The following is a 22,802-nucleotide window of genomic DNA, read 5'->3' on the forward strand; positions in this document are numbered from 1 at the left end:
GCGCTTCATATTGTCATTCAGTTCCCTGATTCCCTGCTCAAGTTTTTCCATTCTTTTCCCTATAGTTTCTGTTTCTTTTTGGAATTCAGTTGTTCCATCCTCCAGTTCACTAATTGTAGCTTCTGTCTCTTTAGATCTACCATTGTAGGTATCCACTGTTTTTTTCCATTTTTTCTTCTTTGTCCTTCACTCCCACAAGTTCTGTGATTTGTTTTTTCAGATTTTCTATTTCTTCTTTTTGTTCAGCCCATATCTTCTTCATGTCCTCCCTCAATTTATTGATTTGGTTTTTGAAGAGTTTTTCCATTTCTGTTCGTATATTCAGCATTAGTTGTCTCAGCTCCTGTATCTCATTTGAACTATTGGTTTGTTCCTTTGATTGGGCCATATCTTCAATTTTCCGAGCGTCATCCATTATTTTCTGCTGGTGTCTGGGCATTTGATCAGATCTCCCTGGGTGTGGGACCCAGCTGGTTGAAAGGTTTTTCTGTGGAATCTCTGGGCTCTGTTTTTCTTTTCCTGCCCAGTAGGTGGCGCTCGTGGCGGTCGTTTGTCTGCGGGGCAGTCGGCCCGGGAAACCGCGCGTGGAGGCGGGGGTCGCTGGCCGTGGCTTGGGGGAGTGCCGGTCCAAATTGCCCAGCTGGCCCGAGACGCCAAGCGTGACGGGAGGGCCCCGCTATCCAATGTTCCCAGTCAGACCGGGGAGCCACGTGCGTGGAGGGGACCCCAGACGCCAGCCACCCCAGCCGGGAAAACGTGCACCCCTCGGGTATCTCACAGCAGTGGATTCTCCCTACCCGTTCAGCCGTTCCAGAATGGGGTACGCTGTCTTTTTTGGTCTCTGTCGTGACTCCGGGAGCTGTTTTGTATTGTTTCTGTTTCTTTAGTTGCTTTTCTGGAGGAGGAACTAAGACCCGCGCGTCTTACTAAGCCGCCATCTTCTCCGGAAGTCATTTTTTATGTTTTTATTAATTAATAATTAACTTATGATCATTCAATTCCACATATATAATCAGTAATTCACAATATCATCACATAGCTGCATATTCATCATGATCATTTCTTAGAACATTTGCATCAATTCAGAAAAAGAAATAAAAAGACAACAACAAAAAATTCATACATACCATACCCCTTACCCCTCCCTTTCACTGATCACTAGCATTTCAATCTAAATTTATTTTAACATTTGTTCCCCCTATTATTTATTTTTATTCCATATGTTTTACTCATCTGTTGATAAGGTAGATAAAAGGAGCATCAGACACAAGGTATTCACAATCACAGAGTCACATTGTGAAAGCTATATCATTATACAATCATCTTCAAGAAACATGGCTACTGGAACACAGCTCTACATTTTCAGGCAATTCCCTACAGCCTCACTATTACATCTTGACTAATAAGGTGATATCTATTTAATGGGTAAGAATAACCTCCAGGATAACCTCTCAACTCTGTTTGGAATCTCTCAGCCATTGACATTTTATTTTGTCTCATTTCATTCTTCCTCTTTTTGGTTGAGAAGGTTTTTCTCAATCCCTTGATGCTGAGACTCAGTTCATTCTAGGATTTCTGTCCCACATTGCTAGGAAGGCCCACACCTGTGGGAGTCATGTCCCATGTAGACAGGGGGAGGGTGGTGAGATTGCTTGTTGTGTTGGCTGGAGAGAGAGGCCACATCTGAGCAACAAAAGAGTTTCTCTTGGAGGTGACTCTTAGGCCTAATTTTAAGTAGGCTTGACCTATCCTTTGTGGGGTTAAGTTTCATATGTACAAACCCCAAGATTGGGGGCTCAGCCTATTGCTTTCGTTGTCCTGCTTGTGAGACTATCAAGAATTCAACTTGGGGAACTTGAATTTTTCCACTTTCTCACCATTCCCTGAAGAGGGCTTTGCAAATACTTTTTTATTCACTGTTCAGATCACTCTGTGCATCCCATAAATTTTTATATGTTATGTTTTCATTTTCATTTACCTTGAGGTATTTACTGATTTCTCTTGTAATTTTTCCCTTGACTCACTGGTTGTTTAAGAGCGTGTTGTCTGGTCTCCATATATTTGTGAATTTTCAGGCCCTCTGCCTGTTATTGATTTTGAACCTCATTCCCTTATGATCTGAGAACATGGTTTGTATTATTCAATGTTTTAAATTTTGTTAAGACTTGTTTTGTGACCCAGCATATGGTCTATCCTTGAGAATGATCCATGAGCACTTAAATATATATATATATCCTGCTGTTGTGGGGTGTAATGTTCTATAAATATCTATTAAGTCTAATTCATTTATCATATTATTCAAAATCTGTTTCCTTATTAATCCTCTGTCTAGATAGTCTATCCATTGATGACAATGGGGAGTTGACATCACCAACTATTATGGTAGAAGTGTCTACTTCTCCTTTCAGTGTTGTCACTGTTTGCCTCATGTATTTTGGATCACTCTGGCTCATGCATAAATATTTATGATTGTTATGTCTTCTTGTTGAATTATGCCTTTTATTAATACATAGTGTCCTTCTTTGTCTTTTTTAATTGTTTTACAGATGAAGTCTAATTTGTTTCTTACTATTATTTTCATAAAATATCAACCTTTCACTTTCAACTTATTTTTGTCGTTGGGTCTAAAATGAGTCACATGTAGACAGTATATAGATGGGCCCTGTTTTTAAATCCATTCTGCCAGGCTATCTACTTTGATTGGGGAGTTTAACCTATTAACATTTAATGTTATTACTATAAAAGCAGTTACTTTCCTCCATCATTTTGTTTTTTGGATTTTAGGTCACATCTATTTTTTTTTCTTTTTGTACCTTTACTGATAGTCTTCATTTCTGCACTCTTCTCCAGACCTCCATCTCCTGTCTCTTCCTCTCTTCCTGTAGTTCTCCCTTTAGTATTTCTTGCAGAACCAGTCTCTTAGTCATAAATTTTCTCCATGATTGTTAGTCTGAAAATATTTTAATCTCCCCCTCAGTTTTGAAGGACAATTTTGCTGGGTATAGAATTCTTGGTTGGCAGTTTTTCTCTTTTAGAATCTTAAATATATCATACCAGTGCCTTCTTGCCTCCATAGTTTCCGCTGAGAAATCCCCACATAGTTCTACTGAGCTTCCTTTACACGTGATTAATTGCTTTTCTCTTGCTGCTTTCAAAGTTATCTCTTGGTGTTTGACATTTGACAATCTGATTAGTAAGTGTCTTGAAGTAGGTCTAAGCAGATCTATTCTGTTTGGGGTACACTGCATTTCTTGGATCTGTAATTTTATAAGTGATGGGACAGTGATTATTTCCTCTATTAGTCTTTCTCCTTCTTTTCCCTTCTGTTCTCCTTCTGAAACACCCACAACATGTTTATTCATGTGCTTCCTGTTGTCATTCAATTCCCCAAGAAAACTGCATATCTCTATCCCTATCTATCTATCTATCTATCTATCTATCTATCTATCTATCGATATAGATATATTTTTGCATGGGCAGGTACCAGGAATCAAAACCTGGGTCTCCGGCATGGCAGGCAAAATTCTGCAACTGAGCTGCTGTCGCACCACCCTTTTTACTTTTTTTTTTGCATGACCTGCTCATATTTTTCCATTCTCTTCCCTATATTTTCTTTTGTGTGTCAAATTTCAAATGTCTGGTCCTCTAGTTTACTAATCCTTTAGTTTGTTAATCCTTTCTTCTGCCTATTCAAATTTATTGTTGTAGGTTTCCATTGTTTTTTCATCTCTTCTGTTGTGCCTGTCTTTCCCACAAGGTTTGTGATTTGTTTTTCAAACTTTCAAGTTCTTCTTTTTTTTTTTTAATTTTTAATTTTATTTTTTTACATGGGCAGGCAGCGGGAATCGAACTCGGGTCCTCTGGCATGGCAGGCAAGCATTCTTGCCTGCTGAGCCACTGTGGCCCGCCCTCAAGTTTTTCTTTTTATTCACCCTGTCTTCTTTATACCTCCCTTAACTTGATTTGATTTTTGATGAGATTTTGCATGTCTGTTCAAAATCCTGAGTTAGTTGTTTCAACCCCTGTATGTCATTTGAAGTGTTGCTTTGTTCCTTTGAGTGGCTATATCTTTGATTTTTCTAGTATGGTTTTCTATTTTTTGCTGATTTCTAGGCATTTGATTTCTTTAATTAGTTTATCTGGATTTTGTTTTCACTCTTTTACCTAGGGTTTTCTTGCTGGATGGCTTTGTTCTCTGTCTGTTCTTTGACATTCAGTTCAACTTATTCTAGACCTCTAGCATAAGTTCTGTTTAACTGATCAGAATTTTTCAGTTCTTGTTTTTCTGTTTCTTCCCCTGACTATTATGGAGCTTTTTGTTTTTGTTTTGTTTTGTTTTGTTGTTGCTCAGGTGAATTGTAACACAGAATTTATTTTATCTTAAAATTGTCAGTAAAAAGATGAGAATTAAGGCAAATAACAGGAAAACATGTTTGTGCCCTAACATCTTTAATTTCTTACTATCTGATACATTATATACTAATAACATATGAAAAATGCTAGAGCACTGTAGCTACTTTTCTTCTTCCATTCTTTTTTTTCTTCTTTTTTTTTTTTTGAGGAGGGTCTCCTCAGATAAATAGACCTCAGTCAGATTTTCCCAGACCAGACAGGTCCACATCTCAGGAGGAAAGAGTAGCCAGAATCAGTTTTCCCTGAGGGTGAGACCCAGTAGGTTGTCAGACTTTCCTATGAAGCCTCTAGACCCTGTGCTTTTCCTATCCTGCCCAGTATGTGATACTTGCTGCCCATGGCTTCCCACCAGCTTAAAGTGATGTGGTGCCTTTACTGTCAGCAGACTCTCCCTGCCAGGGTCATTACTGAGACAGAGGTGAGGTTGTAGGATGGCTTTAATTGCTTCTGTTTTCCAGTCCCTGAGGCCTGACTTCCTTGGCGGAGGGATTCCATTAGAGCTGGGCCCCACCCCCTTTTTCTTGGGGAAGATATCTCCCTTTAGGGAATTAACTCCTTTCACCTGACTAGTTACTTTGTCTCTCAGACAAACTTAATTCCACCTTTGTGGAATTAAGCTTGTGAGTGCTGGAGCCTCAGAGTGCTTCCAGTTCTATCTCATGAATTGTATAAGGAGTAAAAAAGGAAAAAGCAAACAACAAAACCCCAAACCTTTTCAGAGCCCTGCTCCTGGTGTTCATCAATCAAGGACTTGAGTTGGTATGTGGCTGTATGTATCTCCAGGTTCTATGTGCTCCCTTTTCTTGAGGTCCAGCCCTTTCCCAGTATTTTGTGCTGTCCAACTAAAAAAGCCTCTTTTATTCCCCCCTCCCATCAGCCCCACACCCTCTCTTCTGGGGCAAAAACTCCTAGTTCTTTTAAAGCTTATTTCAAGTTTATTTGTGCTGGGTGCCTGTTTTCAGTAGTCAGAATCTGTTAATTAATTCTTCAGTTGGACTTTGGTTGAACTAAGCCCTTGCTGCTAGTAAAGTCTGTTTCCTTTCCCCTTGGGAAACCAGCCTGCCATGCCCATGGGGGAGGGGCACTGTATTAGTTAGGGTTCTCTAGAGAAACAGAATCAACAAGGAACACTTGCAAATATAAAATTTATGAAAGTGTCTCACGTGACCGTAGGAACACAGAGTCCAAAATCCACAGGGCAGGCTGCGAAGCCGATGACTCCAATGGATGGCCTGGATGAACTCCACAGGAGAGGCTCACCAGCCAAAGCAGGAATGGAACCTGTCTCCTCTGAGTCCTCCTTAAAAGGTTTCCCATGATTGCATTTAGCATCACTAATTGCAGAAGACACTCCCCTTTGGCTGATTACAAATGGAATCAGCTGTGGATATAGCTGACGTGATCATGACCTAATCCTATGAAATGTCCTCATTGCAACAGACAGGCCAGCGCTTGCCCAATCAGATGAACAGGTACCACAACTTGGCCAAGTTGACACCTGTCCCTAACCATGACAGGCACCAAACTCCACAGCTTGGGGGCTTACTGTTCTGTGTGGGATCTCAGCTGTTCCACCTGGTCCAGACTGGTGTACACTGTGTTTGGTCACTCACGTTCCCCCAGCAGTTGTTCTGTACCATTCCTGGCTATTTACTAGCAGCTCTGGAGGATGAACTAAATTCCACATCTCAATATGCTGTCATCTTCTTCTATTGGTTTTTTTTTTAAATTGAAAACAATAAATTTTTATTATTAAGAGTTATTTGTTGGGAAATTCATCAATTTTAATAAGAAAATACAGTCATAGAAGAGATACACAAACTGTTGCTTCAAGTATGTAATGTGCTGTCCTTCTTCTAATGAGTCTTTCTCTCTCTCTCTCTTTTTATTTATCCATTCTATTGGGTTTTGCATTTATTCTTTTAGTTACCCTTACTGATAATCTTCATTTCTTCACACTACTCCAACACACTCTCTCCTGTCTTTTCCTTTCAACGTGCACAACTATTTTTAGCAATTCTTGTACAACAGGCTATTTGCTGATGAATTCTCTGTTTCTGTTTATCTGGGAATTGTTAAACTCCTCCTCATTTTTGAAGGACAATTTTTCCAGAGAAAGAATTTCTGGCTGGTAGTGTTTCTCTTTCAGTACCTTAAGTATATCATACCGTATCCATGGTTTCTGAAGAGAAATCAGCACTTAGTCTTATTGAGGATCCCTTGTATGTGATGAATTACTTTTCTTTTGCTGCTTTCAGAATTTTATCTTTGACATTCGACATTCTTATTAGTATGTTTATTAGGATTTACTTTTTTTGGAGTCTGTTGTGCTTCTTGGACATGTATATTTATTTCTTTTAAAAGAGTTGGGAAATTTTCAACCATCATTTTCTCAAATATTCTTTCTACCCCTCTTCCCTTCACTTCTCCTTCTGGGACACTCATGACACATATGTTTGGGTGCTTTGTGCTATCATTCACATCCCTGAGATACTGCTCAATTTTTATATTCATTTCTTCTGACCACATGATTTTGGTTGTCCTGTTTTCTAGTTCACTGATTCTTTCCTTTGTTCAAATCTGCAGTTGTAGGCCTCTATAAATATATATATATATGTTAAATTCACATAAATTGGCTCAAAGAGAAAAGATGAAATGGGTTGGGTAGCTGTTGTAGATTGCTGAATTTTTCCCACAGTTTTTTTGAGGGCAGGTCAGAGTTTGGTGAAGGGTATTCAAATAGACTAAATGATGAATATAGAGGTCTCAAAGTGTCCCTATTTCTCACTGGCCCGTTTTGGAAGCTGCAAATCTTCTTTCTTCCCTGGGTGGGTAACATTCTGACCATCTGGCAAACCTTGGGGTTCCCTGGCTTATGTCCCTGCATAGTGTTCACATGGTGATGTGCTCTCTTTTTTGCTTCCAGGTTCTGTTGACTTCCTCTAGTGTGTTTTTAATCTCTACTATTGTGCCTTTCAACCCCATAATTTGTTACGCTTCATTTTATACTTATTTTCAAATTCTCCTTTATGCTCACACATTATCCATATTTTCCTTCATCACCTTAAATTATTTAGGAGATCAGTTTGAACTTGTTTGATTCGTTGTTTTATTAGTTTTGCAAACTGTATAAATGCAGTATACCAGAATTGGAACAGCTTTAATAATGGGAATTTAATAAGCTATAAGTTTATAGTTCTAAGCCTATAAAAATGTCCAAACTAAGGCATCCAGGTAAAGATATCTTAATTCAAGGAAAGCCAGTGTGTCAGGAACACATCTGCTAGCTGGGTAGTCATGCGGCTAGTATCTGCTGTCCCTTGCTCCTGGGCTCCATTGCTTTTTTTTTTTTATCATGGTCAGGCACTGGGAACAGTACCCAGGTCTTCAGCAGGGCAGGTGAGAACTCTGCCACTGAGACACTGTGCCCACCCATTGCTTTTAACCTCTATTCCTGTGAGGGTTCCTCACTTTGCTTTTCCAGGGCTGGCTTTAATATCTTGGCTTCCATTGGCTCTCTCCAGGTTCTGGTTTGCTTAACATCTCATGATGACATCTGCTGGGCTTCAAGCATCTCCAAATATCTGTGTCTCTGTTCTCTAAGTGTTGGCATCTGTGTCAGCCCTGCTCTGAAGTTTCTGTCAGTTCTGTCATTTCTGAGGCTTCTGCAAAATATTTCCCCTTTTACAGATTCTATGTAAACTAATCAAGACCCACCTGGAATGGGTGGAGTCACGTCTCCATCTAATCAAAAGGTCACACCCACAATTGAGCATGCCACATCACCACTGATATAATCTAATCAACAGTTTCCAACCTACAGTATTGAATCAGGATTAAAAGAAATGGCTGCCCCCACAAGATTGGGTTGGGATTAAAACATAGCTTTTTTGGGGTACGTAACTGGCAGAGTTGTTCCAAATTCTGTGTCTCCTCTGGAGTTTTAATTTGTTCCTTTGACAAAGCCATATCTTCCTGTTTCTTAGTATGGCTTGTAATTTTTGCTGAAGTCTGGGCATCTGGGTATATTGATGTGTTAACTCTGAAAGTCAGTTTCTGCTTATCTGGGAATATCTAAATATTGCCCTCAGTTTTGAAGGATGATTTTGCTGGATATAGATTTCTTGATTGGCAAATTTTTCTTTCAGCACTTTAAATATGTTATCCCATTGCTTTCTTTCCTGCATGGTTTCTGTTGAGAAATTGGTACCTAATCTTATTGATATTCCCTTGTACATGACAGGTTGCTTTTTTTCTTGTTGCTTTCAGGATTCTTTCTTTGTCTTTGCATTCAGTAGTTTGATTATAATACGTTTTGGTGTGGATCTCTTTGAGTTTATTCTACGTGGAATTCATTGAGCTTCTAATGGATGTGTTTATTTATGTATTTTGTTAAATTTGTGAAATTTTCAGTCATTTCTTCAAATATTGTTTCTGTCCCTTTTCTTCCTTTCTTTATTTTCTTCCTTCCTTCCTTCTCTCTCTCTCTCTCTCTCTCTCACTCCTTTTCCTTTTGTCATTCCCACAAGTGTATATTGAGATGCTTGGTGGTGTCCCTCAGGTCTCTTTATCTCTGTACACTTTCCTACATTCTTTTCCTTTCCACTCCTGAGACTGGATAATTTCACATAACTTATCTTTAAGTTGGCTGATCCTTTCTTCTGCTAGCTCCAATTTGCTGCTGTACCTCTGTAGAGTACTTTTAATTGTAGTCATTGTGGTTTTCAGTGCTAGTATTTTTGTTTGGTTCCTTTATGGTTTCTATCTCTTTACTGAAATTCCCATTTCCTCATATACTATTTTCCTCAGTTCCTTTAGTTCTTTCTCCATGGTTTTCTTTAGCTCTTTGAGCACAATTAATATAGTTTTTTTTTTAAGTCTTTCTCTGAGATGTTAAAAATTGACCTTCCTCATTGATGGTTTCTGTTACATTATTTTGTTCCTTTGAATGGGCTATCATTTCCTGTTTCTCTGTAAGTCTTTTTTTTTTTTGCTACAAACTGGATTCTTGAATATTTTAATGTATTAACTTTGTAATTTAGTCACTGAAGTTTATATCCAGTTAGTGTTTTGACAGAGATTTCCTTGAATGCTAGGAGCAAACAAAAGGGAAAAACTCAGTAAAATGAAGGAAAACATCTTTTCCAGTCTTTGCAGATTGGCTTTGTACAGATGCTCTACCTGTACAAAGAGCTTACCAAGCTTTACACTGAGTCTAAAGATTAGCCTAAGGCAGAAGCACAATTTCCTCTCCAGGCTTTTCTTAGCATGCATCTTGTCCTGGACATTTGTGCATGGCCTTATGAATTATCTTATTTATACAGGTCCCCTGAATGCTCACCTTTCCCTAGGAAATCACAATCTCTCTTCCTGGTCCTGGAAGCCACACTGTATGTCTTAAAGCTGTTACTTTTCCCCAGGCACCTGTGGTTGTTTTCTTACAGCATTTTAGCTGCCTTGTGAAGTGCTTCTATCTTTCAAATGAAGTTCTGGGATCAGCAAGAGAGAGATGAGCATCCTGGTTCAGTCCTTTAGGCTACCACCACACAGATTTGTATAGCCCATACACAAATATGCTCATACATGAGCAGAAGGGTTATTCCAATCCCTTTGAAACCAGGACAAGTGTCCTCCACTGGAAGCATGTGCTGGCTCTCTACTTGGTTGGGGGGAAGGGCCAGGACCACAATGTTTTCATATTGCTTTTTTTTTTTTCATGGGCAGGCACTGGGAATTGAACCCAGGTCTCTGGCATGGCAGGTGAGAATTCTGCCACTGAGATCATATTGTGCTGCTTTTCTTTGGATCCAGCTTTTCTACATTTGCTGCAACATCTAATTGCTTTCTGAATTCTTAGATAGATGGTTCTCCTATTTTGTGCTTGTTGTTCAAAAATTCCATAGGGGGATGGAACCCTGGAACATCTCACTCTTCAACTTTCCTGATGCTCTGGGTCACTTCATTTGATTTTAATGACATCAAATTTGTGAAAATGTATTTATCTCTCTGCTCTGTGAGTTAGGAAATGGAGGCTATGCAATAAACAAGTAATTCAGTTTGGAGTGTTCAAAAACTGCACCTTCTAAAGAAAGGAATGACCCTTGAATGACCCTTGAATGGCTCCTGGTTCTTGGAACCTCTAAGTTCTTGGAATATCCTGTCTGACAATAATGTTTTTAACATACCTGGGGCCTTGGGCCATGCCAGATATTTTATGCTAAAAATATAATTTATTGAAAATTTGTTTTTGTTCCCCTGGGACCGTGGGTCATGATGTATTAGTTTGACACTGGGTGGGGGGCACTGGAGACTGAGTAGTTAAGGTCTCCATGCCTACATGACTAACTTCCAATAAAAATGCTGGACAAACAACCAAAGCTTGTATGAACTTCCCTGGTTGACAATACTTCTTATATGTTGTTACACATAGTTTCTGGAAAAACTGAGTGCCATCTGTACAATTGTGCTAGGAGAGGAGAGGCAATTGGAAGCTTACTTATGTGTTGTCTCTTCTAGACTGTGCTCTATATACCCTTTTCCTTGCTGATTTTAATCCGTACCATTTCATTGTAATAAACTACAACTATGAGTATAAGAGCTTTACTGGGTTCCATGAGTTCTAATGAATAATCACACTTGAGATTAGTCTAGGGAACACCTGGAACAGAGGCCTATAAAAAAAGATATAAATTGTTAAACCTATACAAGTAAGAAGGGACAAAAATAGGCTAGAATTCAGATTAACCTGACTCCAGAGAATGTGATATTCCCATTATATTCCAGGGATATAATACCAGCAAAGGCAAGCAAAGCGAATATCACTGAATTCTCTCAGTGAGTTATTTTATTTTGTACAAGAACTAGGAACCATATGGGATAGAAGAGCTAAATGCAGAGTTAACCAGATGCTCATTTTAGTCAAATTGATATAGAAGAGCTACTCCATACTCCAACTTACAGTCCTATGTCCCTGTAAGTTATGTCTTACCCCCCAAATGTAATTTTGCAAGTCTTCTCCATTTTCCAAAATAGTCACCTTCTCTCCTAGTCACCTAGTATAGAGTAAAAAAATAATTGTACATGTTTTACCCTTAGAAGATTAATTTAATTTTATCCAGATACCAAAGCTGAGAATGTTTGGAACTCTGTAGGTCAAAGATATGCACACAGCTAGATAACAGCTTCTTAGTATGTGTGGCATGACTGACTGCTGGTATTATCCCTCAATTCATTCACTCAATTCATTTTCTCCTTTTTGTATCATTATAGAACTTCTGGGCACCTGCTTGTCCAGAGTAAGGACTACATTTTCTGGGCTACTTTACTGTTAAATGAGGCCATAAGACCAGTTCTAGGCAATAAAATGTAGGTGAAAATATTGTGCCTTAAAGAAAAATGGAATGTCTGTGCCTTCCACACTTTCTTCCTTCATATAGAATGTGGCGTTATCTTGAATTATGCAGACAAGAGCAACATTTTAAGGTTGCTGGAGCAACAAGATTAACGGTTTCTAGGCTTCTGACATATTAAGCCAGCATACAAACTCTAGACTTCTTATGCCTGCACTGTTTTGTAAGAGAAAAACTTCTCTCTTATTTAAACTACTGTTATTCAGAGTCTTTGCCACAGCAACTCAACCTTCATTCTAATTAATAGAGTTGGTTTCAAATAACTGTGTTCATGAAGTTGTCTCAGGCTTATTCAGTTCTGTAGTCCACGTAGCACCTACTATGCAATATGGGCTACATATCTTTTCAGATTGCATTCACAATTACTAATGCTGTGATTTATTCTATGATATGGGAAAGATGTAATTCCATACCATAAATGCTATCATTTTCCTTTTTACTAGGTATCGCTTGCTGAAAGGACTTTACCAGGTTTCAGCATCCTCTGGTCCATAGCTTTGGAGGTGTAATATCTAGCAGTATACAACCTATTTGTCATCCTTTGGGTTTCCCAGCTGTTCACAGTTACTCTGATGTTTTGCCATAACTTGAAATATGATGTGCTCTTCTGAAAATTTCTTTTACCCTTCCTGCCATAGGATATTAAAGCTCATATTTCTTCCCTCCCAAGACAGACAACTGCTCTCCCTCTTATTCTGCCATTTTGATTATTTAGAAATAAATTTATTTTTTAAAGTAAGCTGATAAGTTTATTAACTACAGAAAATTTGGGGAAAATCCCAAACTTAATATTAATACTATGATACTGATGTATTTCCTTGTAATCATTTTATAAGCATCTTCATTTAAACATTGTATACATTAAAATTTTGATCTGCTTTTTTTCATCTACTATATCATAAGCATTTCTCCATGTTATTATCTAGATTTCATAGCCATTATAGCACCCAATAATGAGGATGTGGTGAACTGCTAGGCTTATACAAGGCTGATGGCAGAAAATTTGGGGAGGATATTTCAGAATGGTTTCCCATACATTTTAAGATCCATAGCTCTTGCCTTTTGACTAGTACTAATTCTGTTCATAGAAATTTATCCTATAAAATAATTAATTTGAGAAATGTATATACCAAAATCAGTTTTTACATGTTATTTTGAATAGAAAAACATTAAATTATAGGACCAGTAAATATTTTTAGCTAAATTAGGGCTATGTTTTGAAAGCTAATTCCAGTAGGCCCAGAATTAACCTGGAGTTGTTTTGCTAAAGTTCCTACTTGGCACTGATTCCTGGTCAAGGCATGAAATATACTAAATAAAATAGCGTTGCTTTGTAAACAGGTGAGAGGACTTTCAGGTTAGTTTGTACCAGCTTGTCAGCATTATTTATTGATAATAGTGAGATTGATGACTTGTACCTGATCTCCTTGAGACCACCAGAAGGCTCTGCTATCGAGGCTGGTTACAGAGCAAGAATATGCTTATGTGACCAGCAGATTATAAAAAAAAAACACAGCTGAGACTATTTTGGGCTCCCTGGTTCTGAGGTATTCACTGCACACATTGGTGGTTCCTGGTCTGAGAGCATCTAGTCATGATGCTTACAGAGAAAGGATGACAGGCACTCTTACCTTACCTGTCTGGACCCCTTGCTGTGAGACAATGATTAGCTATGATGTATATCCTTACTTTGATGGTTGTTGCTTTATTATATCCTTTAACTGTAATAAACTGTAGATTTATAAGCATTGTCATTTTGGGTTCTATTAGTCTTCTTTAGTGATTGAACCCTGTTTAAATGCTATTTTAGTACTAGGGTATATCATTTTATGAAATGTTATGGGTTCAGTTGTGCCTCCTCAAAAATATGTTGAAGTAAGTTATATGATGGGTAGTGCATTTCCTAACTTAATTTGCATGGTCAGTTTAGCTGAACACCATAAGTACATAGAAGCTTGAATAGGGCATGAGATTTTGTTGGTTTGTCCAGATTAGTGTAATGCCCTGATAAATCCCAGGGTGATTTGGACAGTGAATAACGAAGTATTTGCAAAGTCCCCTTGGGGAGAAAAGGTGAAATATTCAACTTCCCCATTTGGAGAATTTCTGATAGGCTTGCAAGCAGTGAGGACAACCAAATTAATAGGTTGAGTCCCCAATCTTGGCATTTGAAACTTATTCCTGCAGAGGTTAGGCTAAGTCTACTTAAAATTAGGCCTAAGAGTCACCCTCAAAGAACTTCTTTTGTGGCTCAGATGCACCTCTCTCTCTCTAAGCTGATGTGGCAAGTGAACTCACTGCCCTCCCTTCTACGTGCGACATGACTCCCAGAAGTGTAAATCTCCCTGGCAATGTGGGACAGAAATCCTGGGATGAGCTGGGACCTGTTATCAAAGGATTGAGAAAACCTTCTTGACCAAAAGGAGGAAGAGAGAAATGAGAAAAAATAAAGTGTCATTGATTCAGAGATTGCAAACAGAGTCAAGAGGTTATCCTGGAGGTTATTTTTACACACTATATATATCCCTTTTTAGTTTATGGAGTATTGATGTGGCTAGAGGGAAGTACCTGAAACTGTCAAACTGTGTTCCAGCCGCCATGTTTCTTGAAGTTGATTGTATAATGATATAGCTTTTACAGTGTGACTGTGTGATTGTGGAAACCTTGTGTCTTTCTGGAGTGATGCAAATGTTCACAAAAGTGATCATGGTGATGAATTTACAACCATACGATGATATTATGAGCCATTGATTGCACACCATGTATGGAATGTTTGTATGTTAAGTTTTGTCAATAAAAATATTTTTAAAAAATGTTGACATTAATAATCCCCAGTACCTCAGAATGTGACCTTATTGGTAAATAGGGTCACTGCAGCTGTAATTAGTTTAATTAAGAATGTTTGTATATTTGTATGTTAAGTTTTATCAATAAAAATATTTTAAAAAATTGTTGACATCAGTAACCCCCAGTAACTCAGAATGTGACCTTATTGGGAAATAGGGTCACTGCAGATGTAATTAGTTTAGTTAAGATGAGGTCATACTGGAATAGGGTAGACCCTTCACCCAATATGATTGGTGTCCTTATAAGAAGAGAAAGGACACAAAGACAGTCACAGAAGGAAAGCTACCATGGGAAGATGGAGTCATGCATTTAAAAGCCAAGGAATGACAAGGATTATCAGCAAGCACCAGAAACTAAAAGAAGCAAGGAAAGATTCTCCTCTATAGGTTTCAGAGGGAGCATGGCCCTGCTGACACCTTGATTTCAGACTTCTAGCCTCCAGAATGGTGAAATAATAAATGGCTGTTGTTTTAAGCTACCTAGTTTGTGAGAATTTGTTACAACAACCTTATAAAACTAATACATGAAATACTATTTTTTTACAAAAGTAGGCAAATTCAAAAACTGTAGCAACAAAGCACAATGTTCATGACAAGATATTAAGAGAAAAAGAATAAAAAATTTTATGTAAACTATGATAGTAAAAATCCTAAAATTATAATTATGTGCAGAGACTAGAAGTGAACATGGGAGGGATTTTTTCTTTCATTCAAAAATCTGGATTATTGTAAACCAAAAATATATCTAACTGCCTAAAGACCAAAGGTCATTTTACCTTTGGATGCTGATATTTATCTGACTATAATAATATAATATAATATAATATAATATAATATAATATAATATAATATAATATAATATAATATAATATAATATAATATAAAAACACATACTATATATACACGTTATTAATATTCAGTGTTGATTCATTTGGCAAGCATTGTGGCATTTTAATAGACATATAGCTCTAGTACTTCATTCTCTCTCTTCCCTCTAATAGTAAGATACAATGTGGGAAGAGAACTATATAGGTTATCATAGGACTGAGTTATAGTCTTAGATATGCGAGCAACATGAAATGAACCATGCAAATTCTCTTTACCATAGTTTCTACATTTCTCAGTGATATGATGATCGAAAGCAAGATAATAAATACCAATAACTTTGAAAAAATATTCTTTGCTATCAAGCTGTAAACAATGGTTTTAAAACCATCATTACAGTATGTGGGTAAGAACATAAAAGAATAAGGACTCTCAACTTATATAAGTAATAGAGAGTAGAAGGCTGTAACACTGGGAACCATGCAGAAAGAACTAAAATGAATAAAAATGCATAAATATTACTAATATCATGTACTGGGTGGTAGACACTGTTCTGAGTACATTGACTCATTTAATCCTTACAACCTTATGAGACAATCACTGTTATTTTGTCCATGTTAAAGATGAGGGACCTGAGTCACAAATAGGCTACTTAACTTTTCTGAGGTAACACAGTTAGCTTCTAAAACAACCAGTATTTGTACCCAGGCAGTCTTACCCTAGAGTCCACACTCTAAACTTAACGTGTTACACTCCAGACAGGAGGAGAATGGGAGGAATATGAAGAATCATGATTCCAAGGAATGAAAGAAATATGGTAGAATGATGAGCAGGAAATGAAAGGAAGAGCAGGAAATTTCAGGAACATAATTTTTTACTTAGTGCCTGCTATATACCAGAGACTGTGGATAAAAAGATAAGTAAGACCATAGCTCCATGCATAGCTCATGCCTTTGAAGAGCCTACAGTCTAGTAGGGAAGATAGGTGGTGAATCCCATTATTTGAAAACAACACAGCAAATGCTGAAATAAGTACATGTGCAAAGGACTAAAGGAACACAAAGAATGGGTATGTCACCCAGCCAAGGCTGAGTATGTCAATAAGTTTTTTAGAGGATGTGCTGGCTTGAAACTGCTAGGTATCCCAGAAAAGCCATGTTTTCTTAATCCAATCTTGTGTGTGGGGGGGCAGACCTATTATTGGGTGTGACCTTTTGATTAGGTTGTTTTCCATGGAGATGTGACCCTGCCAATTCAAGGTGGGTCTTAATCCACTTGCTGGAGTCCTTTAAGGGAGAGACATTTTGGAGAGAACTCAGAGCTGTGAGAAGCGGAGAGAAAGAAAATGCCCCTGAAGAAGCCAGAAGAACTCACAGGATCTGAGACAGCCATTCCAAAACCAACCCGGGAGAGAGAAGGGCAAGCATACATCACCATATGCCTTCCCATATGACCAAGGAACTCCCAGAGGCCATCAGCCTTTCTTCAGTGAGGGTATCCTCTAGTTGATGCCCGAGTTTGGACGCTTTTATGGCCTTAGAACTGTAAATTTGTAACTTAATATGTCCCTTTTGAAAAAGCCAACACATTTCTGGTATATAGCATTTCAGCAACTTTAACAAACCAAAAACAGAGAAAGTGACTTCTAGTCAAAGAACGATGAGTTGAAATGAAGAGTTGAAATGGAGAGAGGGTGGTTCAGGCTGAGGAAGCTACTTGAAGGGATAAAAGCCTGAAGTTAAGTGAGAAGGGTGTGTTCTGGGAAAGATAAGAAGTTACATATCACCAGAGCTCAATGAAGCTTAATTCCCTTTTCCCTCTCTTGGGAAGAAATTGAACCCCATATATCCCTAGGAAGTACCTCATGGTAAAAACTTCTAGGAACATAAATCTATGTTGGCCCTCTTAAAGGCTGCTTCAGTGAGCATCTCCCTGTTTGGCCCTGGAGCTGGCTCAGCAGGAAATAGCTATTCTACATAGTTTTCTTCCCAAGTGAACTGGTTTTTGTTTACCTCACATGGATATCAAGCTGCTTCAAAAATTGCCTATATTCTTCACATAGAGCTTCCTTCTCTTGCTGCAATCCATTCAATTTCTCTGATAATTCCCGGTTGCTCTTGAAATGCTGAAAGACATTTTTTTTTTTAATGAAAATACTCTGCAGGTGAAAATATGACCATTGAGGAAGTATAAATTGGTAAAGACTTTCTACTGAAAAAACAACTTCACAATATGTGTTAACAACCTTAAACCATTCATACTCTTTCTGGGAATCTAGTCTAACAACATAACCTAAAATACAAAGGATACTTCATGTACCAAATGGTCAAAAGAGTGAAAAACTAGGGACAACCTACAATGTGCAGCACAAGGGATTGCTCTAATTTGTTATGATACATACTACTTTTATAATTTGTAAAGGATTTTAAAAAGTTAAGTGTCCATAGCCTCACTAACACATACTTCACAAACCTATGACCACTTCATTTCCCTCCTCCCTTGCAGAACTTGAGAGGCAGAGAAAAGGAAGAAAAATGGAAAAACTTAAGACAAATTACATTTTATACATGGTAGAATCAGGTTAAGAGCATAGCTCATTGGGAGGTCTGTGAGCCTAAGAGTATGGTGTGGGAGAAGAATGAGGTGGTGGCGAGGAAATGGTATAAATGGAGAATTTCTAGAACTTTGGAAATGAGAGTCTCCAAAGAATTGAGGGAAACTAGAGAATTTAGAAGAAAGAAAATTTTAATGAACATTGTTGTGGCTGTGTGATTTTGGATTTCTTTTTGATATTTGTTTGTTTTAGAATTGTTAGCAAACTATTTATTTATAAATAATTGATTCTTCCAACAAACATTTATTGGGTATCTATATGCCAGCCACTATTTCAGGTACTGTGGATAGAGTGGTGAACAAAGCAAGAACTTAATTCTAGCATGTTTTCTTTTATGCCAGACAAAGTGAGGTTAAGGGTACAGGCCTATGTTTAAATCCCAATATCATCCTTACCAGCTGATGTGACTTTGATATAACTCAAATATCCTGTCTTAGTTTCCTCATCCTAATAATGTAAAATAAGTAAAATGTATTTTCTCTCCTAGCATTTTTGTGAGGATTAAATGGCATAATATATATATACCAAATATCGTCAGTCGTGTTCATCCCTTTTCTGTTATCTCACCTAAATTGCAGGGACTGAAAGCCTGAACACTCTATTCCTCAGCCTTCCTGTCAAAAGCATTCCATTTTAGACTCTGCCAATGAGAATTATTTGTTTAAGAAGGCAGAAGAGGAGAAGTCATTATTCTCCTCTAGTGGTGGCAGGTAGACTCAAGGCCAAAAGGCAGATATGATGCTTAGAATAACTGTAGCTGCTGAGATCACAATAGCTGCCTATAATTCCTATACTGCCAGATTTTCTGAAAGCCATCAGGTGTTTTCCTTGACTTCTGCCTCCCCCAGTCTTTCCAATGGTTTTATAAGCAGCTAGTTTCCTATATTAAAAATCATCCAGCTTTAAAGCTTAATATGCTTAAGCATATTAAGTAGAACCTGTTTTCCTAACATAACTCTGATAAAATATTGGGATCCAGAAGTGGCTCCAGTGCACATATCCTCAAAGATGGGAATCTGGGGTTGGCTATCTGACCTGGTTAGATTTGAAGCATGTATGATTTTGTCACCAGTACTCAATCTATGGCAAAACAGTTGATTAAATTATCACTTACAGTTGCATGAGATGAAGTGCTTTGGGAGACCAAATGACTGGTTCAAAGAATATTATAGTGGAATTGAGACTTATAAAAACTGTGGGGTTGGCTTGCCACCTCTAACCATTTTAATGAGCTTACAAGGAGAAAATGACCAACTTGGGGAGTTAATTATTGGAAAAAAGGACAGTCAGAGAACCAAAGAGCTTGTAGCCAGCAGGCCAATATACTCAAAACCCAAATCCAAATGTACAAAGTTTACTGAGCCCCTCTTGTCAGCAAAAGCAGTCTTTCTTCTGCTACTTAAAGAAGTTAACCCCCTAGCTTTGAGGACTCTATATTGACTTTCACCTGAGGAAACTTGTAATAGGATACCTACTGTCCTCAACACCCAGTCCTACACTTCTATTACTTCTCAATACCTCCAATCTCATAACTAGAGTCAGATCCCAGAACATCTTGTGGAGTGGACGCTTGAGTAAAGATACTTAGGAGACAACATACATATTGAAAAAATGACAAGATTTTGCCAACTTATATTGGCATGAACCTGAGGAATGTATGTCAGAATGCATTTGTAGGTGGTTAAACTAATGAGGAAGGAATATAATGTTGACTAGGTCAAATTTATTGATTTGGATACACTTACCAGAAATTAGGGATTTTAAACGTCAGCTTGAACACCTAAGAGTAACCTTAATAGTTTGGTTTGTTGGCTGACTGAACTTGGACCCAACAGTGGCTTATAAAATGACATTAAAACACCATATTTAGTTGTATAAGGTACCAGAAGAAATCCAAAGGTTTAAGCAGAGAGAAAATTTGGAGTGCATTCATAAAGGGTGACCTGCTCACCCACTTCATCACCATGGGGATCCAGAAGACGCTCCCTTTACCAAGGCTTTGTCAAATATACTGGTGAGAGAAGCATCAGATTACCTGAAAAGCTATATAATGCCTGTCCTGCTGAGAATCCCACTATTGTGGGAGGTGCCACCATTGTCAAGGCTGTTGATTTTAATGGATGGTACTACAAAGTACAAAGTGTCAGATACAAGGTGGGCATGCTTACTGTTAATAGGTTAGAGACATAAAATGGGTTGACTCACAGAAATCTTTGGAGGTATTTAATTGATCACAGTGATTTTAGGACTAAAATAGATGGGAAGCCTATTAAAGTCTTATTTGAGGTGTATTAAAAATAAACAAACGATTAAACCCTTTAAGTCTGGGGAACTGGGGCCCAATTTGAATGACAACATTCTTACTCAGTCCCCAGATCTGAGCCTGTTCACAAATCTAGAGTCCTTTTAATGATGGGAATGCTAGGTTGTTTAGAGGAAAGACCCTGTGATATTGCCACAAGTATGGAAACTTCTCCTAGGCCATCTCCATTTATCAAAATGATAGGGCATTGGAGAAAGGGAATTATATAGACTTGTTGAGGATTATAGTACAGTGGTTCTGAGTCAACACTAATATCTTAGAGCCCCAAATAGCACTGAGGTCCACAATTCAGAGTCGGGGCTTATGGAAGTCAGGTGACAAATGGGTTTAAACTTACAGTGTGCCTTAGAATGTTCCTGCAGTGATTTAAGAGCTCAGTGCATGTTTCACAGCAGGCCTAGTGGGTTTGCGAATATCCCCAATTCTTAAGTGCTTAGTCAGAATAGACAATCTGGAATAGCAGATTATCTGCATTGACTTTCTGACCTGAGAAGTGAGTTATTAATGGTAGAAAAGGCAAGTGCGTGGAGGGTTTCTTCAAATTCTGGGATCAACACATACCATATTTGTTTCTTCGATATATTTACTAAGTAATCTTGAAGGCTTCAAGTTTTAGTGGTTGCCAAGCAATATAAAGATTTGCAGCCGCTCCAAGCTGCAGTGCAAATTACTTTCCATTTGGGCTTTATGGCCCTGCAAATCCACAGACGCTCCAAAGTTACGGTAGTAGATGAGAATGCTCTAGAAATGAAGATCTGAAATATGTGACAACAAATACGAACCTTTAGTAAGCTAAGATAATTTTTACTTTAGGATTTTGGAGTGAAGCCATCCCCTTTTCCCATAACGTCTATTCTTCTTTTGAGGAAAGGCTCTTGCTTGTGCCTGGGTCCGGTGGAAGTTGAATGAGAAATGAAGTGATCAAGTGACCTGAAACTAAGCATTGGTGAATACCAAGCCCTTCAGTTGGGCATGTTCAGTAACACTCTGTTCTCAAGAAGAATTACTATGAAAGATATTGAGCCTGAGCTGGTCCTAAAGGTACAAGTTGCATGAACAGATGGTATTTACTTCTATTGTATTACCACTTCTCTTAACCCAAACCTATGGCCACATGAGGAGTTCCTTAGGACTACTTAACCGAGAAAGAATATATTCAGGCATTATTTATATATGGTTTTGAACCATATGCTGCAACCATCTGAAACATGACTGCTGAAATGTTACAGCCATGTATAGAGGTGGTTCTTAAGAACAGTGTGGAAGGGAAATCATCTCAGTGGGCAAAACTGGTGTTCACATGTCTTGGAAGGAGAGATGGCCAGAGGTATGACCCTATTAATTCATACAAATTTCCTAATGGTTTGGGAAGCTGATCAGAGATTCAGAAATAATAAGATTGGAGGGTCGGTGAAAAAGAGAACTGGAAAAGAAGCCTAGACTAGAAATACTACTCAACAGAATACTCTGCAATGATGAAAATGTTCTATATCTGCACTTTCCAATATGGTAGCCATTAGACACAAGTGGCTATTGAGCACTTGAAATGTGGCTGGTGTGTATGAGAAACAAACTTTTTAATATTACTTAATGCTAATTAATTTAAATTTAAATAGCCATATATAGCTAGTGGTCACCATATTAGACAGCATAGGCATAGAGTGTGAAAATATATGTGTTTCATATGTTTTGTTTCTTAGAGGGCATCTACAGCAGACGAGGCTCTCAATAATCAGGTGGAAAAATATAGCATCTTCTGTAAATGTCACTTAGCCTCTTTCTCTTGCATCTATATGCTTGTTTATTAGGCTCATTTACAAAGTACATGGTGACAGGAATGCATATTTTGCCAAAAGCAAAGACCAATGCTGAGCAAAGATATGCCACCATCCTCTGGGAGAACCAGGCAGCCATCTGGCAGCAGATTTATTATATTGGACCCTTTCTATAGAGAACAACAATTTATTCCTAGTGTTAGAGAGAGTCATTTTAGATATTGATTTGCTTCCTCTGTCCACAATTCTTTTGCTAGAACCACCATCTGTGGACCTACCATATTTCCTTTTTTTAAAAAAACTTTTATTTTTTTAAATTAGAGAAGTTGTATGCTTACAGAAAAATCTTGCAAAAAATCCAGAGTTCCCAATATTCCCCCCTACTATTAACACCTTGCATTAGTGTGGTATATTTCTTACAATTAATGAGAGAATATTTCTGTAGTTGTAGTATTAACTACAGTTCACACTTTAAATAAAGTTTCACTGTTTATGTTGCAGCATCTTATGTTTTTTAAAAACTTATTCTAGTAACATTTATACAACCTAAAACTTCTCCTTTTATTCACATTCAGATATGTATTTCAGTGCTGTTAA

At 37.9% G+C, this 22,802-nt stretch overlaps 1 protein-coding gene across 9 annotated transcripts in view; it reads right to left on the minus strand.

The window, feature by feature from the left end:
- The window catches only part of CCDC30 (coiled-coil domain containing 30), a 238,769-nt gene that overhangs the window by 37,853 nt on the left and 178,114 nt on the right, over positions 1 to 22,802 (minus strand). For all 9 annotated transcript variants that reach the window (XM_077150023.1, XM_077150015.1, XM_077150017.1 and 6 more), the window contains one exon: positions 17,506 to 17,618. In XM_077150023.1, coding sequence (XP_077006138.1) covers positions 17,506 to 17,618 — 113 coding nt within the window. The remainder of the gene's footprint in view (positions 1 to 17,505; positions 17,619 to 22,802) is intronic.

The sequence above is a fragment of the Tamandua tetradactyla genome, chromosome 2, assembly GCF_023851605.1.
Source record: "Tamandua tetradactyla isolate mTamTet1 chromosome 2, mTamTet1.pri, whole genome shotgun sequence".
NCBI lineage: Eukaryota > Metazoa > Chordata > Mammalia > Pilosa > Myrmecophagidae > Tamandua > Tamandua tetradactyla.